Raw genomic sequence first — 18,129 nt, 5'->3', positions numbered from 1 at the left:
AAATAAATATTTTTTTAAAAAAGAAAGAAAAATAGTGGAAGAAAATGATTAACCAAATCAAGACCAAAAAAAAAAAAGCACATTTTCATTTGACCCTTTCAAATCTAGAGACTTCAGGGGCATAATACGCCTGAGCTCTTTCCCAGATTCTTATTCTGCAAGCAGAAACACAGACTGGAATAGTAATTTATTATTATTAGAAACGAGCCTGTGTACATCATTCTTGGCCACAAATTAATATATTTTCACAGCTTCTGACAACAGAGTAGTGTAACAAGAGATTAGTGCAACATCACATTAGTACAACAACAGCAGATTAGTCCAGCAACAGATTAAAGCAAGAACTGTTGAAGATAAAGAAAACTGATACTTAGAAAAGTCAGGTAACATTTTCCAAGTGACACAGGAGACAAAGCCTTGTATATCCTTGCACTTCAGACTGCCTGACACCAAGCTACTTAGTATCTTCATGGCGTTCTATGTAGTCTTAAGGAAAACTTTTAGAAAATGTTCATGTGACATATATTTCAGAGGGAAAGTAATCTACTTGAGGAAAGCCATTTTAAGTGTTCTTTTTTTTAAGCAGGGAAAGGGAGGGAGTTGGGAAAGGAGAGAGGGGAAGAGAAGAGAGAGACAGACAGAGAAAGAAGGGAAGAGACAGGAAATGTCCTGTCTACCCTTTCAGAAGAAGAGCAGGATGAAGGAGGGAAACAAATTTTAACAAAATAAAAACAAATTGGGAAAAACCCTATGAATTCAGGTCTTTCCAATTGCACAAAAGAATCTCAGAAACGTGTTGCTAAAGAATTAAAAAAAAAAAAAACCTCAGAGATAATAAGTGTGCCCCTTTGAAATAAATGACTATCTCAAAAAATAACTTTAAAATTAGGACTATTTAGAGTTGAGGTAGTGCTTTAGTTAGAAAGTCAGCTGACATACTGGACCCACGTTTCGCATTTGACATTCTGCGCTGCGTGTGCACCCATGCAGTCACTGACTGGCGTATGTTCCTAATGAAGAGTGATGGGCAGGACCTGCCTTTAACTTACTTCTATATCGCAAAGTTCTTTTTTTTATTTCACGTGGAACTCTGTCTATGAAGGAACTACACAGCTGCCTTTAACAGGTTTTGTATGAACACTTGTGAAGCTTTTATGCTTATTTAGAACTTCAGGTTTTCTTCTTAATAGGCAAATAAAGTGTAGGGGTGTGACATTTGCCTCACTGGAATGAGATGTGTCCATCTGTAAGTTAAATTTTTTCAATAAAAAAAAATCTGATCAATATTTTCCTTACTAGCTACAGTCTCTATCGTATAAAATTTCTCCTTGCAGATTTTAAAAATACCTTACTGGTCTTGAAGGACAACTTCCAACAGCCTCCTATAAATATTGGCCCAAAACCCTTGTTATTGCATATTTTAATGAGAATAACCTTAGATATTTGTTTATATAAAAGAAATACAGAAAAATCTTAATTTATGATTTATGAGCCTTTTAACTCAGTGGACATCTAAGAGTGTTGAGTATTTATCTTAAGTGTAATATGCTAGACCTTTTCTTTAATTATTTCCTTTGAAAATTAATCCAACATTTGGAAAAATGGTTCAAGGGTTAAAAGCAACTTTTGCTCTTTCAGAGGACCCAAATTCAGCTCCCAGAACCCACTGCTAGTGGCTCGGGGGATCTAATTTCCGCTTCTGGCTTCTGACGGCACTTGCACTCATGTGAGTTTGTGTGTGCGCACACACATACAATATACACATACATGCACGTTAATGCATACACATTCACAAATGCATAATTAAAAGTGAACTAGTATAAAAATAAATGAAGCAAACATTGATCATCTATTGCATCTATGCTTTTGATTATTTTGAGAACTTTCACTTTTTACCACAAGCTTGGGTTTAGGCTAAGTGTGCATATTCACTTGCTGTCCATAACAACACCTTAATATGAAGCAGTCTCATTTTAAAATCTGTAAGATAGTCACTATGACTAGAGTCAGTGTATAAGATTTGTGACATAGTGATTCCATGCAAAAGAGTTATTTCAGGTAGCAAATGAAAAAAATAAGAAAGAAGAAACCCTCTAGTCCCTCGGTGAAGGAAAGAGAAAATGATAAACAGAATAATGTAGAACTCTGGTGAAACAGTCAGATGTCTTCTCGGTGAATCATTTTGATGTATTCCTCTTTTTGATGTGTTCACTCACAAAGAGTTGGAAATGACAGGATGATTCACTGAACAAGACATGGAAACCATTTCTGGGGGCATCTGTTCTCCAAATTGCACTAACGTGGAAGAAAGGACCAAGTTTATATGCAAAACAAGTAAATTTAGCTGAACTTACCAAACATTACATTGACAAAGATATTTTAATACCAGGAGCTCAGAAGTTCCTCCTCTCGTGTCGTGATGATATGGAAAACATGCACTGAGGCAATTATTTGAGACTCAACAGAAAACTTGATCACGAAAAATGAAAGTTGAGTCATCCATAGTTCTGACATATGTTATTAATCATGGCTTCAAGACCAATGGATACCTTAATATTTGAACCACAGTATAAAGGCCTGTGTGCAGCGAGTTTTTTGTGGTTGCTATTTGTGACTGGACAGTTCAGGGGCAAGAAGTATATTTGGGGTGACCAGGCAGAAAGTAGAGGCAGGGCAATGAGAACAGGAGAATTCTGGGAAAAGGAAAGAGTCAGTCTGCAGTCATCATCCAGACACAGAGGAAGCTAGATAAGACTGCCTCGTCGAAAAAGCTACCAAGCCAAGTGGCTAGCACAGATAAAAATAATGGGTTAATATATGATGTAAGAAAGAGTTAATAAGGACCCTGAGCCAACAGTCCAACCACTTTATAATTAATGTAGGCCTCTGTGTATTTCTTTGGGACTGAACAACTGCAGGACTGGGTAGGACAGAAAACTCCATTAACACATGACAACTCTTATAAAAGAAAACATTCAATTGCAGTGGCTTGCTTCCAGTTCAAAGGTTTAGTCCATTACCATCATGGCGGGAAGCAAGGCATCATGTAGGCAAATATGGCACCAGAGAAGAAGCTGAGAGTTCTTATGTCTTAAGTAACTGGAAGTAGTCTGTCTCACTGGGCTTGGCTTAGCATATATGCTATCTCAAAGTCCGCCTTCACAGTGGCATACTTGCACCTCTTCCAACAAGGCCACACCTTCTGATAGTTCCACTCCCTATAGGACTCAAAAGGTCCTCCTGCAGGCAGAGTTGAATGGAACATGGCCCCATTTTGTGCAGGTGTTGCCATTCCACTTAAAGTCATTATCTACAAATACCTAAAGTTCAGCCCTCATGGAATTCAAGTTCAAATTCTTACCACAGTTTGATCTTCCATTATTCCCTACAGGTGACCTTTCTCTGAATGAGATCTAAAACTTGACACATTAATTCCTTTCCTAAGGCCTTCCTTGTTCTAGAATCTTCACATACACAAAAGCCTGTTCACAGAAGGAAGTGTGTTTATACCCCACATGGTCAACTCAAAAATAACTCTATTATCCTGACCCTGCTTATTTTATTCTATTTGTAAATGGCCCATCATGAAATGGATTTCCAACGTTATTTGTTCTCTGGCTTTCCTTGGAAATGATGGCAGATCACATTTCTAACTACAGGATCGCCTACATTAATAAAAAAGATATTAGATCCTTTTGCCAAATGCTAAGAAGCAAAAAGCATTGTATATAAATTTTAATCGTAACAAGCAAACTCTTTATCTGTGTAACTGTTTACTATGCAGGGTCAGGAGAGAGTCATTCAAATATTTACAATGACCCATTTCAATCTTGACCAATGCTTTGATAGTTTAGTCTCATAAACCACTATGCTATCCATAAAAATAGGAAGTTCACAACTGCAGTAAACCTTGCTTTTTGGTTTTCTCCACAGCATTCAATGGCATTTCTTGTCCTCTCAAGCTCTAATTGAACAGAAAAGGCTGTTACAATAGAACCCTCTTGGTTCAGCTCTGCAGGCAGTGTCCCCTTTGGGTCACCCACTGCCGGATTCTGGGACAGACAGGTGCACTAGGCATTGTTCTAGAAGTATACAAAAGACAGATTATCTGCCAGCTGGAAGAAGGAGGCGTGTGTTTATACTCCACTTTAATGCTGAAGTGACAAGGTGCTGCTAAAGAGAGCAAGGTGCTGTGTTTACAGTTCCTGTGCACAAAAGCTGGCTTTTTCAAAAAGATCTCCAATCATAAAGGTGAAGAAAAACAAGCACTCTACTGAGAATCCACAAATTGTATGTAAGATAAATTTAGCTCTCTGATCATCCAGACAAGTGTTTATGAATTTGCATTACAAATATTAATTTGTTACTTTATAAAATATCTTTTGATATAGAGGTTTGAACCCGGGGCTTCCCGCAGGCTAGTGAAGTGCTTTATCACCAGGCTGACTTCACAGCTCTCTTATCCTTTTACTTTTGAGACAGGGTGTCGCGAAATGTCCAGTCTAGCTGTGCAAAATCACTCCCTCTGTAGCCTAAGCAAGTGAAAGGACAGCCATCTTGCCTCTGCCTTCCAGCTGAGCAGACAGGATCACAGGTCTGTGATGTCAGTCTCAGCCAACAAACACCTTTCAATTTTCAAAGAACAAAAGAAAGAGAAATGCAGTGTCTAAATTGTTATAAAGCAAAGACTTTTCGAAATACTTGCTCCCACACAGGGAGATGTATAATTATCGGAGCTCTGAGCAAGACCATTCTTTCATTATGCCTAAGGTTCTGTAGCTACCTGTTTGAAGAAATGGGCAAGAAATATAATCAGGAATGGAAAGGCAAAAGTACTTATTGAAGGGCCAACCAACTCACTCCAAATTCTAAAACACACACACAGACACACACACAACAGCAAAAGAGGATTATATTTTGCTCAATCTTAATATCTCACCATCAAAATTCTGTGGTATCTTTCTATCATAATAGTCCCTTCACTGGTCCTAGACTCTCTGTCTTCTCTCTACTTAGGCATCTGCTCATGTTAGCATGCCTATCCTTTCTTCCCACATAATGCTTTATTTCTGAAACTTAAATCCAGTCTCATCCCCCTTTTCCTGGCTTTTCTGATACCACTAAACACTGGGGGTAATATCTGGAAAGACCCACAGAGCCCCAGAGCTCACAGACTTGCCTCCTGGACCCCCATGCCTCAGTAGGCCTTACTGTAAATATTGTCTGAAGGGATTAAATTTAGGTCCATATGTTTTCAAGACAATCATTCCACAGATAAAGCCATCTTTTCATCCTGCTTCCCCCCCCATCATATTTTCATTGGATAATAATGTTCTGGGCTTTCCAGTGTCATTAAACCAAATAATTAAACCAGGAATTGATTTTCTTCAATGAATAGTCAGTATAAGTTCAAGTCCAGTCATGTTAGAACGCTGTCATATGCATGGGAATGAGAATAAAAATAAGATAAAGGGGAAATCTGTAATGTACTGATTTTTGTTTTTACAGCTCCTCTGAAGGCAGACCTGTAATGATAAATGCATTCTTCACTGTTCTAAATAGTGTTTTTAAAGTGCTTGTCTGCATCTGAGTTTTACTTGTTACATTTACTATGATGCACGTAACAGTTAAAGCATTATATTGTATTTCTAGCACTCAAGAATTGGTGTGGTCAACAATAGGTCTGGAGTGCTTGTGTGTGAAGGACTTGAAGGACTTGGTCATATACCCCTATATTCACCGTAACAATTACAAGGAAGACAGTCAACAATTCCAGAAGAACCATCCTCTCTCTTCACTGGGGTGCGAGCTTTCCTAGGCCCTGTCACCAACATCCATCCTTGTACACCTTTATTTCACAGGCCAGAGATACATAGTCTCATAAACCCTTCACACATTTTCCTCAGACGTAGCATTAGTTTGAAACTGTGTCTACTGACAGTTGGAGAGCTTGTTTAACTTCATTCCTGGCAAGAACTCCAGCCTGACACTGAGATCTAGGTTCCAGAGAGGCAGACTTGCTTCACTCATATATAACCTGCTAACCAGATCCCATACTTCTGTTCATGCTGGAAAGTCATGTTAAACAGGTGGATACAAGTCTCATTTCAAGACGCAGGATACTGCTTATGTATGACATGTTTAACATGTCCCAGTGCTACTAGATAATATGAGAACTAGATGCTCTCAAGTGCACTGTTGTGTAAGTGTTTCACCTTTGGGACTGACCTTGGATCGTGGCGGGGCTCGGATGTACCACTTGCAATCCACGGCTTCACTGGCAGAAGCTTTGCCTTCCTTCAGAATCTGTATCGACTCCACAATTCCTTCAGGACCGCCCATCTCAAACTCACACGCTAAACAATAAAATTCCAAACACACACAAAGATGGAGCTTGAATAATAAACCCAAAGTATACTTCACCGCAGAAAACAAAGACCTCTGGACATTATCAAATCTTTGATTTACCAACCTGGCAATGGTTTCAATACTCCAAGGTCCTTAAAGTCGGGATCTTAAAAATTGAGAAAAAGACAATTAGTTTTATTCTGCATGTATTTCTCTCTATGATATTGAGTAATAGTCCTTTAAGTTATTCTGGAAGTAGCCTGCATATACATTTGGAGAATTTTGGTGATAAAAGAAAAAGCACATGATAATATTAACATGAATTTCAAGTGTATGTCAATATAACCACATATTGCTATTGTTATTTTCTCACTAAAAAAAAAAAGGAGCTGTTTCAAATCTTTAACACCATTGCTGTATCATATACTCAACTCAAGTTATATTTCTGTATAGTATATCCATGAGGAAGTCATAGTTTGAGTTTTTCCCACATATTACAAACATACCTTGTTTTCTAGTTCAAAAGGTTATGTAAATTGTTGAAGAACATTCTTGCCTAGGATTTTAGCAGAATGGAGGTCATGTAGAAAAGTGAAAATCCTTTTTCTGTAGCTAAAAGACTTGTCTTGTTTTCCTGCCATGTGTGATTCATACCATGATGGCTTTTATAGTATTTCTCCATTCTCTGCTTTTTAAGCTCCTATCTCATTCTCTGTGAACTGAGTCTCAGGAACTAGTTCCTCTTTGCTTATTTGCATGCTTCATGGGAAGTTTGATTCATCATAAGCTTGGCAAATGTCCTTGTTAAATGACAAAAATGTCATCATCAATCCCATTTCCTGGGTTTGGTTGTAAAGTAGGAACACAGCCCATGAAGTGCAAAGTTGAGCCTGAGGAGTGCATCTGAGAATGTTTACCCAATGGGATACATGAAGCATTTGTAGGTTTTCTTGCCATTTTGGAGATCCTCTGAAGTCATATGCATGCTTCATTGCTGAGAGGCCCTAAGATCAGACATGAATGTGTCAACTCTGATGTCAAACTGAATGAAACACAACCCATATGAGGAACATTTCTCTGACTTGAAACAATCTGTGTCCACAGAGTCTGGCCGGTTTGAATGGAATTTCCTCTTACCTGTGCTAAGATAATGGCTCTGATATGATGATACATGATTAAAGAATTTGTGTGAGTAGTTTAAAGTTGAGTTTGTAATTTAGGATTATATTTATATAATAAAAGAGATACTGGATAAAATCTTACAGAATTTGAAGGAGTTTGTGAAATAACTGCAGTATGAAAAGTTCATTATGGCAAATTGAGGTATACATACAAAGATCATGGGAGTTTACATACAGCTTTGTACGGGTGCACCTCATCCTGTGCCCTTGTAGGTGAGCATGCTAAATGCACCTTGCCCTGTACTTGTGTTAGTGTCTTTCATTGCTGGTTTCCTGTCAGTTAAATACTGACATAACTGGTCTGATGGCAGTGAGAGACAAAGCGTTGGTCACAGTAGCTCACCATCGCATCAACTATTTTCTCTCAGTTTATTATAAACACTACCAGAATTTACACATATACATTAATTCAAGAAAAACAAAAATATTTTTAGCCAAGCAACCATTTTTTTCTAGAACTATTTGAAAATAGTTCTGTTAGTTATATGGGGCAAGGAAAATTTCTGTATATGATTTCCTTTGAAAACAAAAAAGGCATAATTATACATGTATATATATATAATTTACACTAAGCTATTTATCAGTAGGATATGCTTTCTTTTATCTTCCTTGATTATCAATGGGCATCTCATTTTTCTTCCAATAAAATGTATTAAATGCTTGATATGTTTGTAATAATACAGCTACATTTTATGTAAAATTACTGTTTTTACCATTAATCTGTCCACTGGTATGTAATAGAGTCACATGTATTCTCTAGAGATGTCAAGCTTTGCAATAGGCTGTGGTTGTACACAACTATATCACAACACTCTGGAATCAGAAGCAGGGAAACTACTTGATGTTCAAGGACATGTTGGTCTCTGTAAGCTCTAGGACTGTGTAGTCAAACCTCATCTCAAAACTTAATAACTAAATTAAAGTCAAGAATACATTTGCAGGGTGCAGCTCATTGAAGAACATTTGCTTAGCAGGGGAAAAGCTATGGGTTTAATTCTCAGCAGCAAAAGCAAAAAATATTTACATCTAAAACTCAGATGGCCCACACTGGGTATCTAGATTTTTCTTATTCATTATGCCCTTTTTGCCATTTGACGTCTGCTTAAATTAATCTCTTGAAAATGTACATCATCACCTTAATGATTAGAAAGTTTCAGCTGCTCATGCTGTCTCCATAACTTTGGGGGAAATTAAGTTACTGTTCTATCTTCCAGTTTGAAGGGAAAACATTTATCATTTTTATAAGCCATGCCACATCAAGTTGATATTAATGCCAACAGCAGCAAATGTAAACTTAGTTTTGTCTTTATATTAACAGTGATAGAAATGATGGCTTAAAACACTTTTGGAAAAAATTGTTTTGCCATTTATTTTGGAATACTATAATTATAAATTTCTCATATGATCCAAAACAAAACAATCAAAAGTACATTTCAAGTAGCCACAATTGGATGTAAGAGTAATAAGTTTGATTGATTGTTCAAGGTTATTTGGGGCAATGGCACATTATTATCTACACGCACAGTAAAGTAGAACCTCATAACCAGTTTTCTATTCTTTTGATGTCTCTCAAATTGTGTTCACCACAAAGCAACCTGAATTAATTTTAAAAATATAAATGAACTTATGAGAGTCACTTCCCACTGTCCTTTGAGTATGACCACAGCTTTTCATCTGTCCCTCATGGGACCACATAGCCCACATCAGGACCTATTCTCTAACCACAGTCTTGTTTCCTCTGGTAGTAAAAAATCTCACAAAAGCTTTTCCAGATATCCCAGCCTAAGGCAGCATTGTCTCTCTCCTTTTTTCTCCTTTGTTGTTTTTTTATTAGAATTTACAGTTATTTTTCCCTGTGCTTTTGTTTTTGCTGTCTACTTCCATGAACCAATGCCAAATTCGACTCTATGAGGTAACATGTTTATTAAAGACCCATAGCATTGCAATGGTCAATAATGTTACTGAATTAAATGTAATTCTATATGTACAGAAAATGCATCACCATATTCCTACTTCATTCTTCTACATTTACATAGGCTTTCAAGCTCTTATACTTTAGCTTTTCCTGTCCATATATAGGATCAAGCTTATCACAGGCTTTCACTGTAAACACATCAATGTACGTGCCTTATCACAGATCTACTCATGCTGACATTTGCTTGTTTGGCATGCAGCTATGCCTTGTTTGCCCACCCTCTCACAAGTGCTGGTTGACATATAACAATTCCGGCCCATACCATAAGGATAGTTTAACTTCAAGAAGTTGGCTTTTAAAACCCACTAAATATTTCTCCAGATTATTTTTCTGACCACGATCAGTCTTAAAACTATATTCATCAACCATGTATAACATTGTCAGTTTCTTTTCCAAAGCAAGTTGTGTAGTACATGCATGAATACACATACATGCAATCAATGAATGCAACAGAAGAATGCATGGTATGTTGTGAACATCAAATTCCATATGATGACTTAAGGGTGATGATAGAAAACAGGCCATTTGGTGGCATTTTCACAGATGCCCTAAAGTGGATTGCTTTATTGGATGACAAAATCGTGCATGTTGCGAGACTCTCCTACTTTACTTGAGAGGACACTGTTGCTTTGTTTTCGTCATTGTACCAACTATGGCATCACCATGGTCTAGGTACTGCTAAATGATGCTACACTCTAGAACCTAGTCTTACACTTATGTGACAAACAGCAAGTATTAAGATTTTCTGCACATCTTTTAAATATATCTCTCATTTTATGTGTTTACCTGTCTACATAAATTAAAAACTTTCATAAATGCTTACATTAAGTTCAGTTGTTAGAAAAGTTAATAGTACTGTTTTCCTTAAACAGAAGGAAATATGCTTCTATTACATTTCTCCTCTGGTGAAGAATAGATATTTTTGTTGGAAAAATCAAAATAAAAGATTCATTTTCTCTTCCATGCCTATGAAGTCTGTTCAATAGTACAAAATTATGAAGAAATAGCATTTTGAACCAATTTCTGATTTATGGAAGAGATAGAAACCTCATAAAAATGGTTATGACAAAATTTATATGAGTCTTACAGATGTTAGACTTAGATTCTACAGGGACTTAGACAAACACCGTGTGGTAATTTTGTTATAAAATTTGGTACCTAGTAATCTGAGTCAGATATTTAAGAATTCTGGAAAAGAGTCCTAGATATTTACATAGAGACATTATTACCTCTTCAAAAGACAAATATTACTGAAGAAAACACAAAAGAGAAAGTCACTGAAGCATCTGTCAGGGTAAGCAATTTTAGTCCCTGACACACACACACACACACACACACATGCACACACACACACACATACATGCACACAAAGTTGGATGGAGCTGTAGAACCTGTCTTTGTTAAATACATGTTGGATGGATACCACTGAGGAAAAACAGGACATTGCCACTTCCACACAATTACAGTTACAGCAATTCCTGAACTAAAAGGTTTAGCTCAAACAAGGAGGCAGAGCTCAAATTGTTGCTGTGCTCTTGTGTGCTCCAGAGTTAATCAAATGTTGTTGTTCATTTATACCAGAATTTGACCAGTATAAAATATAGATGAATTAGCAAAAATGCTTTTTTATTTGAATACTCATAATAAATACAAGCTATGTAACTATACTGAAATTGTCATTTAATTTTAAAACTTATACTGAACAATTTGTTCTAAAAAGTTTGCTTTTCTTACCTGCTCAAAAACAATAGCATTCCAAATAATTGGTACTTAGCAAGGAACCAAGACTACAGCACAAACCATGGCGGTTAGCATGCATGATACAAATCATTTAGAGATAAGAATTTACTTAAACTTCCTTGATGAAGCACAGAAAGTGATCTATTTTAAACGTGAGAGCCCTAGAAGAAGTGTTTTAACATTCTTTAGTGTGAAAATGCAAATTATCAATAAGAAATTTTTGCTTCAAACTGTCTGGTGTGATGATTTTCCTTAGAAAATCACGTTCACTGTTGTTTACACTGTGAGCTAACATGTGTGTGTGTAGTTTGTGAAACATTATTTTACGTGAAAGACAAATTGTAATTATTCAGATTTAGGTACTTGTCAGACTTTTTCTTGCACAAAATGGCAATCTGTTGATTTGAAGGAAAACAACTGACAGTGTTGCCAATGAAAAAGCTCAGCTTCCAGGGAAGAGAATGCATTTGTCACAGTCTTGCTGACAGCTTCCCGATACTCAGAGAGTTTTAAAGTCAGGTGGGTTTTTGATATGATAAAATATGATTTTTGATATTTCATAAGTAATTGTGTCAATCTTATCTAGCTACACATCGTAGCAATCTGAAGCCTACAGAAGAAACACTGCATAGATTTCAGTGCCCTGGGAGGGTGTGGCACAGGGACATGGCTTATGTTCAGAAGACACAGTGTTGCAGTTAACGTATCTAGTGAAAAAGCCTTTGGTGTAGTTTCATGGCTCTAATCATGATTAAGCGCTAAAACTGTCACTAGATAAAATGTTATGTATCTTGAGACAATCGTCACTACTGTCTGGGAAGACCATGAAGGTATTTTTCCTTTTATCCACTAGACGACTCTCTGGAGTTGAATTCTCTCTGTAAAGACTGAATGAACAAAGCACACCATTAAGCACATCTAAAACTCTGTCCATCTGAGAAGCAGGGCATTACATTTGTAAAAATATGAAAAACCGTGTCATTTTTCCACCAATTTGTCAAGGATGTCTTAATGTATGCTCTGTGTTTTAATTAATAATTGCCTTACTGGTGTAATATTTTCACGATTTATAAGTAGATTTTTAAAATATTCTCAATTTAATTGCATAATTTGTCAAGCATGGGACGACAAAACCCCTGATGCATGTTCTTTGAAGTTTTTGATAGTTTTTCAGAGAGGAATGAGCAACAATCTCCAGAATGCTTACCCTCACCAAACCTATCTTGTCTCCTGGGTTTCTAATCCCAAAGAAACCCAAGATTGCAACGGAATGCAGAAGAGCAGGATTTACAGTCGTGTTGCTGTCTCAAGAAGTTTCACACTGTGAGCTAAGTCATGAGTAATTTACCAGAAATTGCTATTCAAATGACTAGGAATTAGGGTATCACAGACTTTTTATCTGAATGGGGTTTGAGAACTTCACAAACAATATGACTGGAATTGACTGAAGTCTTACATAACTTCGGTGTTTTCTATAGAAACTTGCAGAAAGATCCAAGATTTTGTAAGAGTGCTTTCTCTATCTTAACACAAGAGTTTTATTGTTTAGGTTTGTACAACCCACATATACCCATCTACTGCAGAACTCAGTGCTTTTCCAAGGCAGGAATTCATGAGAAAATAGGGCTATGTCACCAGGCTGTATAATATATCCACAGCAAGCCAATATAAGAATCAAGGTTGATATGTACATATAATTATAATTTAGTTCAAATACTTGATAGCTTAGTCAGTCTTAATTGGTTTCTCTCTCTCTCCCTCTGTCTCTGCTTCTCTATAGATGATATAGATAAACATAGATATATAGATATGTGTGCGTGAATACAGATTCTTGACAACTCTTTCTAAGCAGTTTCTTTATTCTTAAGAACTTAACATAGGAATGCAATAAAATGATAATAATAACCCTATCTCTCAAACTTTCCCCGGATCCTCACAGACATATTCTTTCTCTTTTCATCTACTTTTGTAATTGCTGAGGACACCATGCTAAGCTCAGTTGGTGCTACTCAAATGTCCATGGGTATGGGGTCATTCACCAGAGCATGAGGATTCTACCAGTGGTCACATCCTTCAAAGAGATGGATCCTCCCTTCCTCAGAAACTATCAACTGCTAATTCCTCCTTAGTCAGGGGTGGGATCTGGTGATCATCTGCCTGTCTAAGCCCGAATTTTGTTTTGCTTAATATTATGCATGTCTTATGCAAGTAGCCACAGCTGTCTGTTCATGAGTGTGATGTCATGTTGTGTTCAGAAGGCAGCAGATCATTGCACTCCTGCAAAACCCTCTCGTCTTTTACCTTCTTTCAAACTCCTCTTTCTTGATGTGCCCTGGTTCTTGGGGAAGGAGAATTGATATAGTGGCCTATTTAAGACTGAAAACTTTGTCTGTTATTCTTTTTAGTTTTAACCGGTTATGAATCTCTCCATTTACCATAATAAATCACCCAAAGAAACTTCTCTGGCAAAAGTTGGGAGCCACATGTGTACTAGTATGAACATAAATATTTAGGAGGCAATTTGACAGCATCAACATTGGACAAAATAATTAAAACTGAATAAATCTTAAATTTAAATGCCCTGGAAGGAGGGACAATGTCTCTCTCAGAAGGCTTGGGCCCTTAAATAAAAATTGCAATATGAAGTATGATTTAACTCCTTTAATTTATTAGTCAGCGGGGTCACAGAGGCCTCTAAAATAACACAGGCTATCACCAGTGCCCTTGGTTGGCCTCCATAACTACAGGGGAAGAACCAGTTCCTGAAGGTACTTCATGCTTTAGCAACTGAGCATAATGAAAATCAATCAGAACTTAACCAGGAAACATCCTTCCTATTGCCAAGCTTTTATAGTTCTAGAAGATGCTATGCAGATTGCTAAGGAAAAGGACATTAGTGTACTTGCCTAATGCTACACCCTGCACACTCCAATAGCAGCAGTCAGATAACATATGCCCACTCGTGTAACACTTTTATGATTGCTAAATATGAGCTTTCTACTTGACTATGAGTTTTCTCATGGGAGTGAAGGCCTACTCCACAGCAGGGAATTTCATAACTGATATCCCAATCCCAGTCAAGAGTTTATGGCTAGAAAGTCACAGGAAAGGCTTAGAAAGAATTAGTAGATCCGAGTTCCAGTTTCCATAACCACTCACATTCCAAATTATGTTCTCACTGAAAACCAGTGAATTCCACAGTAAACTGCATCTTCACTATTTCCAGAGTTACCCAACAATGTCTACTATTCATATAGGCTTTGGATAAACAGGGTTTTCAAATAGAATTCAACCTGTCACTTTCTCAAATGGATCAAAAATCAAATATGAGAACATAGAAATATGACATGGTGTTATTTGCAATTTCCATTGAAACAATGTGGAATAATGCAGCATAGCTATTGAATCGAAGAAAATATTGGACACAGGAAATAAACACAGTATTTTGGCAGAAAATTGTATGTGTTCTGCAAAAGATCAGGTATGATATAAAATTAATCTCTTTAATCATTCCACAATTTTTGAATCTACAGTTTTCTAAATCTTTTATAAAGTAGAAATGGCATTGTAATTTTTTGTGTGTCACAAGAATGTGACATGCTTATTCAAATGATAAGGTTGTAAATATTTTTTTATTTTATGCACCCAACTGAAACAAAGGTTGTTTTGTCATTCAAGCACGACTGGATGGGAGCTATTGGAGGATGAGATCAAAGTGTCCCTTCTCTCCATGTGTGTGACCTGTGTTAGGTTTCCTATGCTCCAGCAGATGGCTGTATGCCTGTGGACATATGGGCAGCACTAATTAGACTCTGTAGATTATAAAAACATAATAAAAGATATGACATGATATCAGAGGAGGGGTCTTGGAGAAAAAAGAAATGCAAAGTACAGGACAGATATGATCAAAACACACCCTTTGTATGCATGGAATACTCAAAATGAGCATTTTAAGATACCAAAAATTCTATTATTTTAATTTAGTTATGTTGTTAAAAAGTCACTGATACTGAACTAATTAAAATCTACCAAACATTATTTTATTGACTTTAAACTAGATAATCTATCTTTTGGAATCCAACAAAGTGATCTGAGATATATAACATTGCTTCTATTTTAGGCTAAAGGAACCGACACAAAGAAATCAAGTAACTCACCTAACAACACACTGATTGTAAGTAGTAAGGTTTGGGATCAGAACTAAGAATTTAGAGTCATGATTGCATCATATTTTCTCTGTGTTATCCATAAGGATAATTCATTACTTTGGATACTCATGTATCAGTAGTATTAATCTGGGGAAACAAATGGGTCAAACATAGGTTAAAAACTTGAGAGAGAGAAGAAAGAAATAAACAGAAGATCACAAAGAGAAGAAATATGAGGATGGAAAAAGGACAAGCATAATCTGTTTATTTGAAGGAGCTACTATAGGCCATCTCTCTCTCACTCACCCTTTCTTGCTTCCTTCCTTCCCTCCCTCCCTCCCCCTCTCTCTCCCTGTCTTTCTCTCCTTTCCTCCCCGCCATTCTTTTCTCTCTCTCTTTGCTTGCCTCCTTATTTGTCCTTCTTTGTCCCTCTCTCCCTTTCCAGCTTCTTCTGTTCTAGGTCATTCATGGAGTTCTGACTTGATGACAATGCCTCCCTCTCCACTGGTGTTCTCATAGTGCTCTCATGCATTGCCTGAAGTAACCAGAACATAAGGCACTTGAACCTGGGAATCAGAGAGGTTTTTTTTGAAGGAGTTAATGGAATGGAGCTTTTTTTTTTTTTTTTCTGGTACTGTGGTTAGCAATCATGACACCTCCACTGATCATGGTCTATTGATTTCTGTGTATTCACTCTCCATACTCGCACTTTTAGTGACAAAACCAAAAGTGATTCATGCCTATCAGGGAGAGTTTGGCCTTGAAGAACATGGTGGAACAGGAGCTGGTGAAGTAGCAGTGGTGTGGAATGGGCTACGTTCTGTATTTGCTAGAGCAAGAGAAGGACACAGCCACCAATAGCAAATCTGAGAGTTTAGACTTCACAGATGGTGCTTTGAGAGCTGGGTTCACACGTGTGTCATAATGATGAACATGGTAGCACATTGTAGCTCAGTGTCTGAGTGATGGAATAGCATGACTCTCACACTGCCTCCTGATCAGATTAAATAAATCACATCAAGTGAAATAGTTACAAAATGTTTTTGTTTTCTTGAAGTTATTTATAAACCTAAATGCAACTCTAAAGGTGCATTCAGTGTTAAAGCTCAATAAGTATACTCAGAAAAAAACTAAGTTGTATAAGTCAGAGAAAAACTAAGGTGTATAAGTCATCCAAATAGAGATTGAAAGCAAGATCTATTCTGCTTCCCGTAAATTTAAAGCACTTCAATCTCTTCTAAATAGAGTTGGAACCATTTCTTAGTGGATACGCTGGGACACTCCTCTGATGCTGCCCTTGGCAGAAATACCAGGGCTGCTATGCCAGGCACCAGAACTGCACATAGGCAGGTTGAGCCATCATGGGTCTGGAAGAGATGAGCAAATAGTGAATTCCAGAGGCTGCCTCTGCCAACAGACTGGCACAGAAGCTTGCATGAGGCATGTCTTGATAAATCCTGAAACAGTTTAAGGAATGCTTTGAAGAGAAGATGTTTCTGCCAACCTGGATGAGGTTCAGAAGTAGTCACGTTTTGTCTTTAACTCAGTGCATTCTGGCCCTTTAGTCTTTGATGGTGGAGATTAAACACAGGGCCTTGAGTCTCCTCTGCATGTGTGCTGCCACCGAGTAACTCCACCTGGTCTCTAACTTCTCTAATTGAAAGTATTCCACCTCCTAAAGTTTCAGTTTCTTCTCTACTATAAGATTATAAGACAAAGGTACTTGATATGTTATTACTAAAAATACTTGCATTGTCTGCGCAGTGTGGAAATGATGTTAGATACTTGCTAAATGCACAAATCATTCACCTCTCCTTTGACACGAAGCATCTCACCCTAGGTACAAGAGCCCTCTTAGAAATTAGATTTGATCTAAAAGTTGTAATAATAATGTAAACAATAGCAACACTAACTAATCAAAACAGTTGAAGAGCAACTGAAACGGTGAGTCTGGGGTCACACGTCACAGTTTAGGTGATTCTTTCTCCATACAAGCAATCATATGGGAAGCTACCTGACTGACTTGTATTCAAACATCAAGAAATATGTTACATAGTGGGGTAATTACCTTCATTATTATCTCCATGGGATTTAGAATCACCTAGAAGAAACTCTACCTCTGGATGTTTCTATGAGGATGTTTCATGAGTTGTTTAATTGGGGAGAGACAACCTACCCTAAATGTGCAATCTACTATCCCATGGGTGAATAAAAGGAAAAATAGAGGGGGCCAGGTGACCACCATCACCCTGTTCTCTGCTTTCTGATCTACAGATGTGAGGAGTCACAGCCGCCTATTTCCACTGCATCTGCCATGCATTCCCCATCACGATGAGCTGCCCCACCTCAAACTGTGCCGTAACAGAAACTCTTTGATAAGTTCCTTTTGTCACAGCATGGAGGAGAGAAGTAACAAATGCAAATAAAATGGTAGTAAAAGTTTACCCCAGATTTCAGAATCCTGTTTTTTCATGTATTGTATATTTCTGCATTCTCCTGGACACATTCCTGCTTACTTATTACGGGGATGCAGAAGGTATGCGTGGGCGCACAAAGCTGGTATTTTTTTTTATATGGATGGACCACTGCAGAACAGATGTGTGCATCTTGTGTTAATGAAGGGCCTTCTGTTGGTAAGGTTTCAGTTCTAGAAAGTGTAGATTCCACCTGGGAGACTGAGCAGCAACCTGCTCAGACAGAACTGCAGGGCCAGAGGGGATCCATTTCTTTCCCACTC

General features: G+C 37.4%; 1 protein-coding gene across 3 annotated transcripts in view; it reads right to left on the bottom strand.

Moving 5' to 3' along the window:
* Neto1 (neuropilin and tolloid like 1) overlaps positions 1-18,129 on the bottom strand; it is a 103,065-nt gene that overhangs the window by 37,658 nt on the left and 47,278 nt on the right. For all 3 annotated transcript variants that reach the window (XM_013349557.2, XM_005356338.3, XM_013349559.2), the window contains exons 5-6: positions 6,473-6,514; positions 6,229-6,356 (exon numbers count right to left, since the gene is read on the bottom strand). In XM_013349557.2, the coding sequence (XP_013205011.1) occupies positions 6,229-6,356; positions 6,473-6,514 (170 nt within the window). The remainder of the gene's footprint in view (positions 1-6,228; positions 6,357-6,472; positions 6,515-18,129) is intronic.

The sequence above is a fragment of the Microtus ochrogaster genome, chromosome 18 (genome assembly GCF_000317375.1).
Source record: "Microtus ochrogaster isolate Prairie Vole_2 chromosome 18, MicOch1.0, whole genome shotgun sequence".
Taxonomy (NCBI): domain Eukaryota; kingdom Metazoa; phylum Chordata; class Mammalia; order Rodentia; family Cricetidae; genus Microtus; species Microtus ochrogaster.
Note: the sequence above shows the minus strand (reverse complement) of the source record. Positions and strands in the feature narration are given on the sequence as shown.